This window comes from Sphaerodactylus townsendi, linkage group LG03, assembly GCF_021028975.2.
Source record: "Sphaerodactylus townsendi isolate TG3544 linkage group LG03, MPM_Stown_v2.3, whole genome shotgun sequence".
Classification (NCBI taxonomy): Eukaryota; Metazoa; Chordata; class Lepidosauria; order Squamata; family Sphaerodactylidae; genus Sphaerodactylus; species Sphaerodactylus townsendi.
Genome location: NC_059427.1, coordinates 164,247,556 through 164,263,867, shown reverse-complemented (window position 1 = coordinate 164,263,867; position 16,312 = coordinate 164,247,556). Strand labels below are relative to the sequence as shown.

The 16,312-nt window shown below is 46.3% G+C and overlaps 1 protein-coding gene across 4 annotated transcripts in view; it reads right to left on the bottom strand.

The window, feature by feature from the left end:
• Window positions 1–842: 842 nt before the first annotated feature.
• STXBP4 (syntaxin binding protein 4) overlaps window positions 843–16,312 on the bottom strand; it is a 168,779-nt gene continuing 153,309 nt past the window's right edge. For 2 of the 4 annotated variants that reach the window (XM_048490980.1, XM_048490978.1), the window contains 2 exons: window positions 6,695–6,759; window positions 843–1,684 (listed from right to left, as the gene is read on the bottom strand). In XM_048490980.1, coding sequence (XP_048346937.1) covers window positions 6,730–6,759 — 30 coding nt within the window. In that variant the 3' untranslated portion in view covers window positions 843–1,684; window positions 6,695–6,729. The remainder of the gene's footprint in view (window positions 1,685–6,694; window positions 6,760–16,312) is intronic. The other 2 variants (XM_048490979.1, XM_048490977.1) reach the window with 1 other exon arrangement.

Below are 16,312 nucleotides of genomic sequence, written 5' to 3'. Positions count from 1 at the left end.
TTTGACCTAATTAGTCAACGTATGCATGGGTCTATAAGACTACAGAACGGGCTGTGCAGGGCAGAGAGAATAAAGGCATTAAATCCTTGCTGGGAGCCAGCCTCTCCCTTCCTCCCTTCCCACTCTCCTCTTTTAAAAGGAGATCAGTTTCTAAAAGCAGAACCGTAGCCAATCGACTAATGAAATCTGACTATGCTGGCAACAGATCAAGGCTGCTTTTGACAGTCACGGCACTCTTCAGTTTTGGATTCGAGGGTGCAGAGAACGCGCCGTTCAGCCTTCCGTATGATGCCATTGTAAAGCAGAGTTGCGCCTTTTCTAAAACCGTTGAAATCAACCGGCTTAGGATGGTGCGACTCACCACAGAAAGGTGTTAGTCGCCTTCTACAACTACCAATCCAATCCAGAGGGGTGGGGAATCCCCCTCTCGTGGTGTGCTCCTCCTAAATTGTTTCACTTCCTGTGATTCCTTATTGTCAAGACCTTCGCTCTTTCCTGGGTCTTGCCATGAGATCACGGGGTGGGCTGGGAGGAGGTGGTACCGTGAGAACCTTGCTTGCTATGCTGATCTCTGTGTTTCTGCCTTTTTGCTTCCAAAACAATATAAGATTCACAAACATGCGTGGCACATAGGCGCTGGCCCAAGCAATTTATATTACCTGTTCGTTTCTTGTAAAGTATGCCAAATTGTTGGCTATTAGACTTATCAAACTATTATATCTTCATAACACATATATATCTCCACTTTAAATCCAATTCATGCAACAATTTATTACAAGACAACCTTCTCTCAAGTCCATAATCATGTATTTGTTAAACCAACAATGTCCATAGTCTTGTAAATATTATTGCGTCAATGTCACCCGTTGTGACTGTAATACAAGTTCATGACAATTAATGAAAATCCTGAATTGGTGGCTTGAATTACTTATAAATACTGTCCCAATTCAAGGGCAGTCAAATTTCCCATCATTTTCCGTTGTATATTTTTTGCTTCCAAGCCTGGACTATCTTTGCTTTGGCTGTGGATACTTTGCACTGCCTGAGAACGCTTTTAGTGGTTTCACCCCACTGGGATGGTGAGGGCGGGGCTGGAGGGGTGTTTGGGGAAAGGGAAATTAACCAAAGAATATCCATTAGAACTGAGTTCCAGCCAAGATTTGCTTGCATCCTGTTGGCAGGGTTCCTGTCAGTAAACCAGTTTCTGAATCCAAGAGTCTGGTTATTGCAGGGAGGTCGGCAGATCCTGACACTTACGGAGCCCCAGCTTGCAGGTACACAAAGGTTTTAGAAGCAGGTACAAATCGCTGTTTTCCCCCAATTTGATCAACTACTGTGTGCTTGCTGCGTTATGCACATTAACAGAATCTTGTCCTTTGGGATGCTGGAAAAAGCCCACTGATGAAGATAGATACTGTGAAGGGACAAATTATTTCACCCCTGAACCCAGTCCCACATAGTCAGTGGAAAGGCTTCTAACTGGAACTAGCTGATCAACTCTGGCAAGAGGTCACCTTCCAGCAAGGAGGTTGAAACCACATTGTGCTCATTTTCCACCTGTGGATGTCATCAGCTTTTGGGATCCGGGAGCTCTTGGAAACCATCATCTTCATTCTCTTCGGAGCATGGCAAGGTGAGGACACTGGTGATAGGATGGATCCATGATGTTGTCTGTGTCACGTGGCTAGGTAACAGCACAAATAAAGTGAATAATGTTAGAATCATAAGAGCACTGGCCCTTTCTGCACAAACCTTTTAAAATGTTTTGAGGCAGGAAATAAAATGTCTGCTCCAAGGAGTTCTGAATTGCTTTTCCCCCTTACATCCCAAAAATGTTTTATTTCCTGCCTCAAAATGTTTAAAATGAATTTCCTTTTAAAATGATGCTTTAGCCTGAAATGTTTTCAAAATGTCTTCCCTTCCTGTGCGATCTATCCACTACATTTCCCACACCACTGTGCTGTTTCCGAACGTCTTCCTTGGCTCCATTTAATACGTCCGGAGCTCAATCCGTTCCCCTCGCCTGTTTATTTTAATCATTTCTGTGTTTTTAAAATTATTTTGGGTGGGGAGGGTGTGAAATCTTCTAAGCATTGATTATACAAGCTATATAGAACTGTAGAAAGAAGCATCGAAGCATCGATACAACAAATAACTTAAAAAAGGGAAAAACACCGAATGATAACCATGAATCATTTTGAGGGAGTGAGTATAGACAAACATCGTGGTAAAATGAGGGGAGGTTGAAAATGTTTTACAAATGTTTAGGTGATTTGTGTGGAAGGAGCCAGAGTTCTGGGAATAAACTTCACCGACACGTGAGCAGGATTCCAAGTAGACATGTTCAAGATGACACAGTGTGTACAGACTTCTCTCTGGCCCTTTCTGCATGGGCCATTAACAGCGCCCTGAGGTCAGCAAAAATGCCATCCCCAGGGAGCTGTTCGCACAGGGGGCGCAGTTGCTGCGAAGCCACCGTTTTCCGACCTCGATTCCCCAGCGAGGTTTACGGAAAACGGCGGCTTCGAGCCGCTGCCGTGCAAACAGCAGCGGCTCAAAGGCGCCCTCCCTCCCCCCTTTCAACTGTTGACCTACTGTCGCTGCAGCCGTCCAGCGTGTCCCCGAGGCCTGGGTACACGCCCCCCCTGCCCTGTGACACCGGAGCGGTCGCGTCAGACGGCCGCGGTGACAGTAGGTTGACCGGGCGACGGCACTCCACGGCGCCGTCTTCCCGGTTGTTTCTGGGACTGTTCGTGCGAACGGTCCCAGGGGGGTTGGGTCGGCATCGTGTACGCCGACCCAACCCCAATCGTGGCCGTGCGGAAACAGCTTCTGTGAAACACCTCTGAAGATGCCAGCCACAGATGCAGGCAAAACGCTAGGAACAAGATCCACCAGACCACAGCCACACAGCCCGGAAAACTCACCACAATCATGTTCAAGATTGCTCTGCAAATGTACTATCCTGCCTAACAGTTAAAAACACTTTTCCATACAAGCCTGAAATGTACAATTGAGAATCCAGCAGTTGTGACTGCTTGTTCCTACATAACAGACAGAGGAGGAAAGGAAAGACAACCTTGCTGACAGTTGTGAATATGTCTGCTTTGGTACCAGGCATGCAACCTGCATTAGCATGATAAAAGGGGTTGTCTTCCAAGTATTTTTTAAATAAATACGGTAGAGCCTTGCCATTCACAGATTTTGATTTGCAATTTCACTGATTTATGGTCGGAGTACATGGCATGCCCGCTAGCCTGTTACCATGACATCACTGTTAAATTTTGCAAAACAACAACAACAAACCCAACCCCCAAATGAAAAACAAATTGAGTTGTTTTGTCAATGCTTCCCAGGATTTGCAGATTTCACTGTTGTCCCAGAAATGGATCCTCCATGAATGGCAAGTGTCTCCTGCACCTAAGGAAATATTATCTGTTCACGTTGGACGTCAACCAATACAAAGGGCAGGTACAACTCACCCCTTGCCCCTGTGATGTCACCTGTTTATCACAGTTTCCTTACTGCAGGCTAGAACAATGCTACCAGCTTGAGAAGCATGGAGGAGACATTTGGAGTCAGCTTCTTCTCCTTTCTTCATATCTGGTGGGTTTCATGTCGATATATTGATACGCAGCTAACTAATAATTTTGGCATAAAAATCAACAGCTGGAAAGCCCGCCATTACACCCAACTTGCCCCTCAGCTAACTCAGGAGTGGCATGCAAGGGAGGGGAGGGAGGGGGAGGGAAGGGCCCCGGCATTTGGACATGGCTCACCCACCCGAGTGGAGGGAGGGAGAGTGGAGGGAGTGGGAGGGATGCCATGCAAGGGAAGAGGAGCGAGGGAGGGGAGAAAGTGAGGGGTGGAATGCAAGGGAGGGGGAGGGCTGCCGGCATCTGGACATGACCCACCCACCCTAGCGAAGGGAGAGGGAGGGAGGGGTGGAATGCAAGGGAAGAGGAGTGAGGGAGGGGAGAGAGTGAGGGGTGGAATGCAAGGGAGGGGCCCCAGCATCTGGACATGACCCACCCACCCTAGCGAAGGAAGAGGGAGGGAGAAGGAGGGGGAGGGGTGGCATGCAAGGGAAGAGGAGCAAGGGAGGGGAGAGAGTGAGGGGTGGCATGCAAGGGAGGGAGAGGGGGTAGCAGTGGTGGCTGCTTCAGTGGGATATCTCATGGACTTCAGGAGGCCAAAAAGAAGCAAAGGAGCCATCAGAGAAGCAGCCACATCAGTGGTTCATCTTGGTTCTGCCTTAGAAGGATGGACTCTATCATTCTCCTCCCTGTCTCCCTTACTTTGCATATTATAGATGTGGCCTGGTGATTTCACAGGCCTGCCTGAATTCCATGCTGAGCTTGGGCAGGGCAGGACTAGCCATTGACCCTGCAAAAGCTTCTAACACAGAAAGAGCCAGGGGGAAAGCATCACAACAAAAGATGACTGTCCCATTGATCACTAACCATTACCAAGCTGGGCCAGAATTAATGGCCATGCTACATAGATCTCCCGGAGGAAATGGCAGTTTTGGAAGGTGGACAGTATGAAATACTGCATTGTGGAGTACCCTCCCACCACAGATCTGCCAGGTGCCTACCCACCTGGCGTTTGGGCACCTGGCAAAGACTGGCCTCTTTGCCCAGGCATTTGACTCATCCCCACCCCCATCCCCTGCATGGGGGATGGCCACCTGAGGTGTCCTGTATACTCCTCTTATTTTTAGGGGTGGTTGGGGTAGGAGTTTTGATAATTTTTATGGTTGTAAGATTGGGTTTTTATAGGAATTTTATTATTGTGTCGTAAAGGACCTTATTATGGTTTTCATTGTAACCCATCCTGAGACTGTAGTAAAAGATATGGAAAAAAATCTGAATACATTTTAAAAATATACCATAGAGTATAAGAGAAAAGGAAGTCCTAGACTGACATCATGCACTCATTGGGCTCCTTCCCTTCCTCATATTCTGCCCACCCCAAGCACCATCTCCAGGAATTCCCCAAATTGGAAGCAGTGACCATAGGGCCAACAGGGTGGGGAGCAGCAGGGCCATTTGTCCAGGGCCTCAGCCTCAAAAGTGTGGTGGCTCACATTTAGCCACTTCTTAATTTTTCCGCCATTTGATGTTTCACAACTTGATGATATGCACATCATGTATTATAATTGTTCATTTTTATTATGACTAGGGCTCTCAAAAACTGGAATTGGACCAGGACTCTATTGACCTCTAAGAGGTCACGAGTGTCATAGAATCATAGAGCTGGAAGAGACTACCACAACAGCCATCAAGTTCAACCCTCTGCCATGAAGGAATATACAATCAAAGAACTCTTGGCACAGTGGTGGGATTCTAATAATTTAACAACCGGTACGCCCCCCACACTGCGCCCCCTGCCAAGTGCCCCCCTGCCGTGCGCTTCCCACCGCCCACTCACCTGCTGAGGAGGTACTACTTTTTGGGATGGAGGAGGGCAATGAGGTCTTGCCACCCCTTCTCCCCTGGGAGAGGGGGCAATGGGGCTTTTAGTGCCTGAGAGCAGCTGGGCAGCAAGGCACCCGGCTGCTCCAGGGCTATGAAACCCCTTAAAATTAGGTACCGGTTCTACTGAACCTGTGTGAACTGGCTGAATCCCACCACTGCCTTGACAGATGGCCATCCAATCTCTGTTTAAAAACCTCCAAAGAAGGAGACTCCACCACACTCCGAGGCAGCGTATTCCACTGTTGAATGCTCCTTTCTGCCAAGAAGTCTTCCAAATGTTTAAGCGTTTTCCCGTACTTTGAATCCATTACTTGTCCTAGTCTCTGGAGCAACAGAAAACAAGCTTGCTCCAACATGACATCCCTTCAAATAATTAAACATGGCTATCATGTCACTTCTTAACTTTCTCTTCTCCAGACTAAACACACCTCGTCAAGAGTATGTCAAGTATATGTATCCAGGCATCAAAATTTTTGTGGACAAATAATGTCTGTGGGCCTATGCGGTGAACAGAAAGTTCTTATTATGGTGCCAGCATGGACAAAATCCATGCCCTGAGGCCGGAACCAAGGTCACACCTGGCTCTCCTGTTATCTGTGGCCAGAGGGCCTCTTTATTCTGTCTCTTTGTTGCTTGCTTGTAACTAGTTGAAATATGCATACTTTCCCCCCATTGCCCATTTCCTGGTGATGGGAGGATGACTGTCGTGGCCTTGGACAACTCATAACAATACTGTATTCACACTGTCTCTTCTCAAGTGGGCAACTGTGGGAATCAGTTGGAGGGGGGAACTTTTGAATGGGTCATGTCTTAACTTTTGGTAATAAAACCTAGGTGCAAAGCCTTGAGCGTCAGCTCTGGCTTTTTGTAGCCTAGGTCTTGACACGGTTCAATAAAGCTTTGGAAATATTCCTAAGTCTCAATTATTGACTGGCGTAACAGACCCTTACAGTAGGAAGCCATGTCTCTCATTTGCTTTGCCTATTTAGTGGAGATTATTCTGACACGACAAGGAACTCCTACTTTCAGATGATATGGAGCATGCATTTGTGTGGGACGTTAATTTCTTTTTTCTGGGAGCGAGTGATGATTTCATTCCATTCATTTCATTTGTAGGGCGCACTTCCCCTTACAGTCCCAGGGCAGCTTCCAACAATATGCAAATACAGTATCAATACAAATACAATAAAACGAGTTAAAAACCATATCAGTACCAATAAATCACGTTACAACTGATAGCGACTATCACTCAGCACTGATCAAATTCCTGTCCTCGTGGCTGCAAATAGGAGGGGAAGAGATGGAAAGAAGAAAGAGAGGGAGATCATTTAGATCAGTGGTTCTCAACCTTCCTAATGCTGCGACCCTTTAATACAGTTCCTCATGTTGTGGTGACCCCCAACCCTAATGTTACCGCCAGGAAAATAGGAAAAATATTTCCCTGAGCCTGCCACTGAACTACACTGGCTAAGGATCAGAGCAAAGAGATCAGTGTTGTCCAAAAGCCTCCACAAGACTTGAAAAGAACGTGTATATACGAATGTGCTGGTATTTCACATGGTTTCCTTCTTGCCTTTGCCCCCTTTAAGGTTTAATGTAAGCCCCCTCAATGTTGAATTTATTAGTTGCCCAATGCTTAGGATTACACTTTAGTTAATTTAAGGTTTTGTTACTGTTAATTTAGGATATTCTTGCTTATAGGTATATGTGCTTGTACTGTATTGAAGGTTTTTTAAGGTCTTCTCTAATGTTTAAGTTTAGAAATGTTATTTTAAAGATTTGTATCTATGGGTACAATCCCCAAAACTGAAACCAACTCATGTAAAAGAACAGTAGTTTATTGAGTATTGAGGATCTTCTCTGGTCATGCCAGAACTGAGGTTTGCCCACACAAAACCCAGTAGTTAAAGCAGACTGCACCCCCCATCCTGGGAAAGCGGGCCCAAAAGGAACTGTGAAAGAGATAACGGTAAAGACGGCCAGGAACCCGGTAGATCTCTTTAGCGGAAACAAAGACCCCTTTGGATTTACAAATTGAATCTGATAACGGCACCCCAGATACCCCAGCCATTGAAGAACAAGCCAAGATCATCACTGGACCATTTGAACTTTCTTTTGTTGCGGGACTGAGGCACGGGAGCCTCAGGTCATAACTCATGGAAGCAGCCCATCTGCTAACCAGATTCCGGGGTGTGTTAAACAGGCTCACCCAGTTTTATGAATGGACTCTCTCCACCATCCATTTCAGCACTAGCGTAAAGTCTCGCGGGAAGACGCCTGACAGCGAGATTTCATGGTCCCATTCACAAAGTTGTAACTGTATCTTTTCTTTTATGTGTTGATGTTTTCTGTATTGTTGTACGGTAAGGGAACTGCCCCCTTACCTGCCCCTTGCCCCCTTTGATGTTTGTGTATAAAAGTTCTAGCGCTTGGCTACGAAGGCGCGATTCCCCTGCCCGAGCTGTAGCAACTACTTCCGAATAAAATACTTTGCTTTTGAAGAACACCGCGCCTCACTACGTTGCCTGAGCTGAAATCACTTAATGTTACCCGAGCAGCAGCGGTAACACTAACATTTATCCATTTTACAGATGGAGAACACTGATGCAGAGAGTCTTAGGTGACTCCTGTGAAAGGGTCGTTCGACCCCCAAAGGGGTCCCGACCCACAAGTTGAGAACCACTGATTTAGATGGTACACCATGTCTGCATCAACCATAAGCTTGGTGGAACAGCTCCATCTTGCAGGTCCTGAGGAACTGCATCAAGTACCGCAGGGCCCCGGGTATCATGTGACAGAATGTTATGATGTGAGAAGAGGAAGAGAGAGGGTCATTGCACACAGCCCGACATGAACTCCAGGCCTCTCCTACACTGTACTGAATGATGTTCCAAATGTTGGTGGATCCATTTCCCCCATCCCCCTATTCCCTGAGGACTCTGGAACATACGTATCTTTTATTGGACCGGAATGAGAACCCCTCACTTCCACAATGAGACGTTTGTTTCAAGGACTGAATGAACTGCTTTCAGGTTCAGAAATGACTCCAGTGGCTCAGAAGCTCAGGAGATATGCAACATCACAACATGTGATTTGTCATGCTTTCAACCCCACAAAAGAGTTTGCTCCAAGCTCTAGTTCACCATGTGAATGCAATGATGGGGAGGGGGGTCATAGCTCAGTGACAGAGCCTCTGCTTTGCATGCAGAAGATCCCAGGATCGATTCTTGGCTTCTCCAGTTAAAAACATCAGGCAGTGGGCAATACGAAAGACCTTCACTTGAGACCCTGGAGAACTGCAGCCTGTCAGAACAGATAACGCATAATGGACCAATAGTCTGACTCAATATAAGACAGCTTCACGGATTAATGTGTTCGATGATACATTCAGTGAGTAAAGCGTCATGTGGCTCTTTCACTAGTCACCGCTGACATCTGTCAACCAATCTCTGACATCTTTCAACCAATAAATCATGTTTGACACATACTATGAAGCAGCCCTTGATTCACTAACAGCCATGTACAGTTATTCCGTCCACACTGTGACTTTTCCCACTGCCGTTTTGATATATTGTTGGGTGGGCATACATGGGAATTTTTGGGGAGTTTTGCGGAAGTCACAGACAACACACAAAGAAGAAGAAGAAGAGTTTGGATTTATATCCCCCCTTTCTCTCCTGCAGGAGACTCAAAGGGGCTGACAATCTCCTTGCCCTTCCCCCCTCACAACAAACACCCTGTGAGGTGGGTGGGGCTGAGAGAGCTCCGAGAAGCTGTGACTAGCCCAAGGTCACCCAGCTGGCGTGTGTGGGAGTGTACAGGCTAATCTGAATTCCCCAGATCAGCCTCCACAGCTCAGGCGGCAGAGCTGGGAATCAAACCCGGTTCCTCCAGATTAGATACACGAGCTCTTAACCTCCTACGCCACTGCTGCTCCTGGTTAGCAAATGACATAGAAAAGTTTTAGACACTCAGAACGGCATAAAATATATGCACAGTATTGTGCAATATCAACATATTTTATCTTTTAAAACCATAAATATACACAATTTCTTTTTTTAAAAGAAAAGAAAAAAAATCAGACTTATTCCCTAGTATGAAGGGTGGGCCAAAAAAAAAATTATGCAGATTTCCAGATCGCAAGGGTGCTGCGCCCCTAACCCCAGCAATGTGGAAGGGATAACTGTATCTCTCTCTGGATGCAATGCCTTCGCAGAGCATGGTCTCACAAACTCCAAATGCTTATAAACAAACACTAAGTCCAGACATCCTCAATGCACACAATAGGCGGAGTTGACCTAGGTACAGTATGCTTACAGACTGCCTCATGGCTTATTTATAGACCTCTGAGAGTCTGTGGCTAAAGAGCTTTGACATAATCAGTCTGATGAGATAATCCCAGATTTACCGTTTTGTGGAACATTCTCATATTGGAAAATCCATCCTTTCTGACTCCCATGGAAAGAACCTCACTAAACAAGACCAAGCGGGTGTTCAAATCCTGATGATGGGCGAATATGCCTCGTCTAAATTCTAAATCTCGTCCACTAAATTCTAAATCTCGTCCATTATTAACAGACTGCAGTTTACCAAAGTCCCTTTCTACCCTGAATACTAGATATTCTTTTTTCACCGAGGCTGTTAGGGGACTGAACACTAAATTCAGAAAACTGTGGAAAGACATTAATTCAAATTCCTATATGTACCCTCTCTCAGATTCTTTCCCAACCCAAATCAGAAATTTTCTATTTAAAATATTGAGCAGCATGCACTGGAAAACCAATCTTGGGGGGAAATATCCATTTGATCAGAGTTTAAGAAAACTCAACAGCACTATTGAAGGTCCTGACCCTTCCAAAAAGCCTTTACGTTTGGATGCTGAAGAACCATTGTTATTGAAAGGAAAGGGAAATGTTATGGCAACATCAGCGTTTATAAAAAGCTTGAAGTAAACCAGAAACCAAAGCTCAAATAAAACAATGGCTGGATTGCTGATATAGTGAGACACTAGGCACTGTCATGCCAGAACAGGGAGACTTCTTTCAAAGACTGGTCCTGATACTCTGGCCCTTTCCGCACGGGCTGTTTACAGCGTCCTAGGGACGGCAAAAACACCATCCCTAGGGAGCTGTTTGCATGGGGGGTGCAGCTGCTTCCCAGCCGCGCCACCCTCACTCCTCCCCAGCGGCACAAAGCCGCCATTTTCCCACCTCGCTCCCCAAGCGAGGTTTTTGGAAAACGGCAGCGGCTGGAAGGCGCCATCCCTCCCTCCTTTCCCGATCGACTTATCTTCCCTGAGACCTTCCAGCGTGTCACCGAGGCCTGGGGACACGCCCCCGCCCTGTGACTCCAGAGTGGTCGCGCAGGGCAGGGGGGCGTGTCCCCTGGCCTCAGCGATGCGCCGGACGGTCGCAGGGAAGATACGTCGATCGGGCGACGGCGCTCCGAGGCGCCGTCTTTCCTGTCGTTACCGGTGGCGTCATGTACGCCGACCCAACCCCCAGCGTGGCCGTGTGGAAGCGGCCTCTGAGAAGGCTGTGATGTTTCTGCCAGGCATTGAAAAATATGTCCCAATATGGGTTCTGATGTAACACAATTAAGTATTTATTGACCTGGTTTTGTGAAAAGAAACACCAGAAATAGATCTGAGAATTAGTTTAAGGGGAAAAAAAGAGGTTGTATTCCAAGGTGGGATCTAGGGTGGGACAAGCCAGGGCACCCTAGCCAACCCTTTGCAAGGCAGGAAGCTGCCGTACCTCCTCCAGGTTGCACCTCTCCAGTCTCTGCCTCTCACTGCTGCTCAGAGAGATGGCCTACCTGCCATTAAGAAGAATTGGTAGACCTGGGTCCCCCCCCCCCCCCAATTCCAGTTTTTGCCTTGGGAGCCATTTTCTATAGATACACATCTGAGTGGGGTAAATCCTGCACTCTGTCTATGGCAGCGCTGATAGCTGTGAGTTTTCCTGGCTCTCTGTAAACCTGGGATCTGTGATCCAAATCAGACTCTATGCCACTGAGGATAAGAAGCCTTTATTGGAGAAGACATCCAGGTAGCAGACAGAGAAAGCTGGTTCTGCCAGAACCCTATTCCTCCCCCCACCCAGCCCGAAATACAATCCCACGGTTCAGAAAGCACGAAAGACAAGAATGCCAGAAGTACCCAAGGTCAAAAGACGGAGATAAAAATGCCTCGCTGTGAAAGTCTCAACACAGGAAAATTAAAATATTCTGCCCAACACCCTTGACCCCCTCCCCCTGGGCCTCATTGACTAGAGCCAGGCTTCAGCCTGACACTCTCCTACTCTCCAGTGTACATTTCCAACCCTGGGAGAACACATAGGCACACTATACAAGCGGTGTTCATGCACGTCCTGGCAAAATGGAACTCAGCTGCAGTTCAGTCAAACACTTGAATGCAATAAGCTACAACCTCCCAGTTGCTGGGTATACAGTCCAATTTTCACAAATATTTTACAAAGTCATTCATTATTCATTGTTTTCCACATATGGTATTTGTTCCAAATGCAGATATTTAAATGCTTGTATTTAAGTCACATCTACAATGCTACCTCAGGCCATTGGTAAGTTGTGAATCAAATACAGGAGGGAGGGATAGCAAAGGGTTAACCAAGGAGGTATCGAATACTGGTGCAACCAGGACTTAAAAAAAATTACATTGAATTTACAAACATGGAGAACTCTGAAGAAACATGCAATTTGCAGAGAAGTCACAGCATGGTGATTTTCCCCATAGGGTAAGAAAAAGTGAGAATCAGACCTAAGAGCATGTGGTAGATCAGGGGACCCCAATACTCTCTCACCCCCAACTAGCTCACATGGTTTGGGTGGGGGTGGGTGGGGGGAGGGAAGGTGATTGTAAGCCACACTGAGACTTCTTCTGGTGGAGACAAATGGGGTATGAAAACCATCTCCTCTTATTCTTCAAAAAAGGGACCCCTATTATAGTGGTTGCAAAACCTCTTCTTGGGCAGGAGTTAGCATTATTTGAGGGGAATCAAAAGAATCAGACATGATTGTACAAGGCAGAATTTACCCTTGATAACATCACTGTTTCATTTCTCCCAGGGTACAAATCTTGAAATGAACTGTTCAGATAGAAACCTTTGCTGAGCTATTAAACTTCCACAACCTTGACTCTTCCTTTACTAGCAACTCTTTCTGACAATGTTCTGACAGATCTGCACCTTCATAAACATCATTCCATAAGCTATCACAATTTGCCAGAGATAAGAGACTGCCTTGAAGCCAAGATGGGAAATGACTGAGCTACAACTATCAGAATCACATGGCACTGATTTAGGAGGAGGTTCCTGGAGTTGCTGTAGATTCTCCACCAATTGGCAACGTTCCCTTAGAAGAGGATGGGAGCAAGTGGAAGGGGGACTGTGGTGGCGGCCAATGAGAATGCAGGAAAAATGGAATGTTCGTGCCTGTGCTTTGCATTGTAAAAAAAAACCCCGGGTTTGTGCAAAGTGGCAGAAAGAAACGGGCACCCATGCGAAGGACAAAAACGGAATAATAATAATAATAAGAGTTTGGATTTATATCCCCCCTTTCTCTCCTGCAGGAAACTCAAAGGGGCTGACAATCTCCTTGCCCTTCCCCCCTCACAACAAACACCCTGTGAAGTGGGTGGGGCTGAGAGAGCTCCGAGAAGCTGTGACTAGCCCAAGGTCACCCAGCTGGCATGTTTGGGAGTGTACAAGCTAATCTGAATTCCCCAGATAAGCCTCCACAGCTCAGGCGGCAGAGCTGGGAATCAAACCCGGTTCCTCCAGATTAGATACATGAGCTCTTAACCTCCTACGCCACTGCTGCTCCTAAACTCTTAACCTCCTACGCCACTGCATATCCTAAAATACCAAATGTAACCCATTATTATTATGATAGCATTTGTGAGAGTTTCATTTGATTCAGTCCTGTAAGGTTTCAGTTTCCTACTTGATAGGATATTAACAAGTTCAAATAAGAGTGAAGGTCCTGGGCTTGCAAACAGCTTTTGGGAGAGTCGTTTGGTTGTCGTGATGTTAGGTGTAGGCAGCTGTGGGATTCAAATAATTAAAAACCGATTCCCGTGGTGGGATTCAAATAATTTAACAACTGGTCGTTTACAAGCATAAGCATTTTATTGTCATTGTGCACGCACAACGAAAATTTACAGCAGCATTCCTCGATGCACACAATTTCAGACTCATACCCCATCCTCACTTTCCCCTTCCTCCACCCATCCCTACACAGCCCCAAACACATCAACACGAAGCCACGGAGTTTAGCATCGCCACAGCTCTAGAGTAGAAGCTGTCTCTAAGCCTCTTTGTCCTAGTTTTGATAGACCTGTATCGTCTGCCGGAGGGAACAGTTCAAAAAGAGAGTGTGCTGGATGAGACGGGTCTCTCAGAATATTTTGGGCTTTCTTTAGGCTTCGGGAATTATAGAGTTCTTCCAAGGAGGGGAGAGGGCAGCCGATAATCCTCTGTGCAGTAGTGATCACCCTTTGGCGCGCCTTCCTATCCGCCACTGTGCAACTGGAGAACCATACACAGGTGCAGTAGGTTAAGACACTCTCTATAGCACAGCGGTAAAAGGACACCAGGAGTTTTCCATTCAGTTGTTGTTTCCTTAAAAGTCTCAGATAGTACAGTCTTTGCTGGGCCTTCTCAACCACCGCGGCAGTCTGTACGCCCCAGGTCAAGTCCTCTTTAATCATGACGCCCAGAAATTTAAAACTAGCCACCCGCATTTTAATAACTGGTTCTGCCAAAGTGGTGCGAATCTGCTGAATCCCACCGCTGGGTGTAGGTGTCATGACCATCCAATGTCTTAGCCAGTATCCTGCCATATTTCTTTCGGGGTCAGTTCTACAGAGCAGCCTTGAGAATGGTTTGCATTTCATCCAGCCTGTACCAGTTTTTCCCTTATCTAGCTTTGTAATGGTCCTGCAGCTGAAGGCAGGGAAGGTCTGGGTGTCCCTTCAAGGTTCTCACTGGACGACGAACCTTTTCGAGACCAACTGCCCAAATTGCAACCCAAAACCCACTTACCGTATATACTCGTGTATAAGTCGACCCGCATATAAGTCGAGGCACCTAATTCTACCACAAAAAACTGGGAAAACTTATTGACTCACGTATAAGTCGAGGGTGGGAAATGCAGCAGCTACGGGTGAATTTCAAAAATAAAAATAGATGCCAATAAAATTACATCAATTGAGGCATCAGTAGGTTAAATGTTTTTGAATATTTATTTCAAAGAAAACTAGCTCTGTAAGTGGAAAAGAGGGTCAACAACAGGGGTCCCCAAACTTTTTAAACAGGGGGCCAGTTCACTGTCCCTCAGACTGTTGGAGGGCCGGACTAAAAAAAACTATGAACAAATTCCTATGCACAAATGATTGTAAAATGTTTGATTTCACCTTTCAGCCTTTCTGTCATGGTCTATGTTTAGAACAGTGACCAAAGTATGTCAAGTACAGGGTGGGCTCCAAATATTGTTGGGGAGGCTGTGGAATACCTTTCCCTGTAAAAAAAAAAGCAGAACTTTCCCAATGAAGCATTCCATCTAACCCAGGATCAGGTATCTTCCTGGGTTCTTTCCTCCCTAGCAGCCAGCGAGCGATTCGCCAGCCTGGCTGATGCCAATGGGAGTGGCCGGAACAAGAAAGCCTGAGAGAGCAACACATGGAGTAGCGAGAGGAAGAGGCCGGAGCAGGCGTTGCCACATGTAAGGGTTTCCAACTCTGGGTCAGAAAGTGCATGGAAATTTGGGGAGGTGCCATCAATGTAACTGCAATCCAGCACGGACGTTGGGGCCAGTTCCTCCTCTCCCTCGAGCCCCCACTGCACATGAATGGAGCTATCGCTGCCATGCCTGGCGGGCCGGATAAATGCCTTCAGGGGGCCACATTTGGCCCCTGGGCCGTAGTTTGGGGACCCCTGGTCAACAAGAACAATATGGTATCAACAATAACTTTAAAAGTACAAAAACCTTAGCTTTTTTTTGTAAGGAAGGGTTTTAAACAATGGATCTTACAATAAAAAGCTGGAATGAACAATGCCTGTTTACTGTGACTCAAAACTACCCTGCTTTTTTAAAAGAATAGCTCATTATTTTTAGTGTACATATTTTTAAAATTGCACATGGCGAGGTGTCATTTTAGAAGGGCCATTCACACAACCTGTCAGAGGAGGAATGATTATGTTAGCAGTACCAACATTTCAGAGTATTATTTATCTTTAAAGAGAGCCTCCTGATGATACCACCCAGGTTTGGTGAAGTTTGGTTCAAGGGGTCCAAAGTTATGGACCCTCAAAAGGGTAGCCCCATCTACTATTAGCTTCCATTGGAAACAATGGGGGATGGGAGCACCCATTTGGGGGATCCATAACTTTGGACACCCTAAACCAAACATCACCAAACATGGCTGGTATCAGCAAGAGATTATCCTGATGATACCACCCAGGTTTAGTGAAGTTTGGTTCAAGGGATCCAAAGTTATGGATCCTCAAAATGTAGTCCCATCTACTATTAGCTCCCAATAGAAACAGTGGGGGATGGGGGCACCCCCTTTGGGGGTCCATAACTTTGGACCCCCTGAACCAAACTTTACCAAACTTGGGTGGTATCATCAGGACTGTCACCTGATGATACCCTGATATTTTGGTGCTGCTAGCCTAAAAACTGTGCCCCCTGGCGGCCAACAAAGTAAAAACCCTAAAATATTTTTTTAAAATACACCTGACGTGTATAAGTCGAGGGAGGCTTTTTCAGCACAAAAAATGTGCTGAAAAACTTGACTTATACATGAGTATATA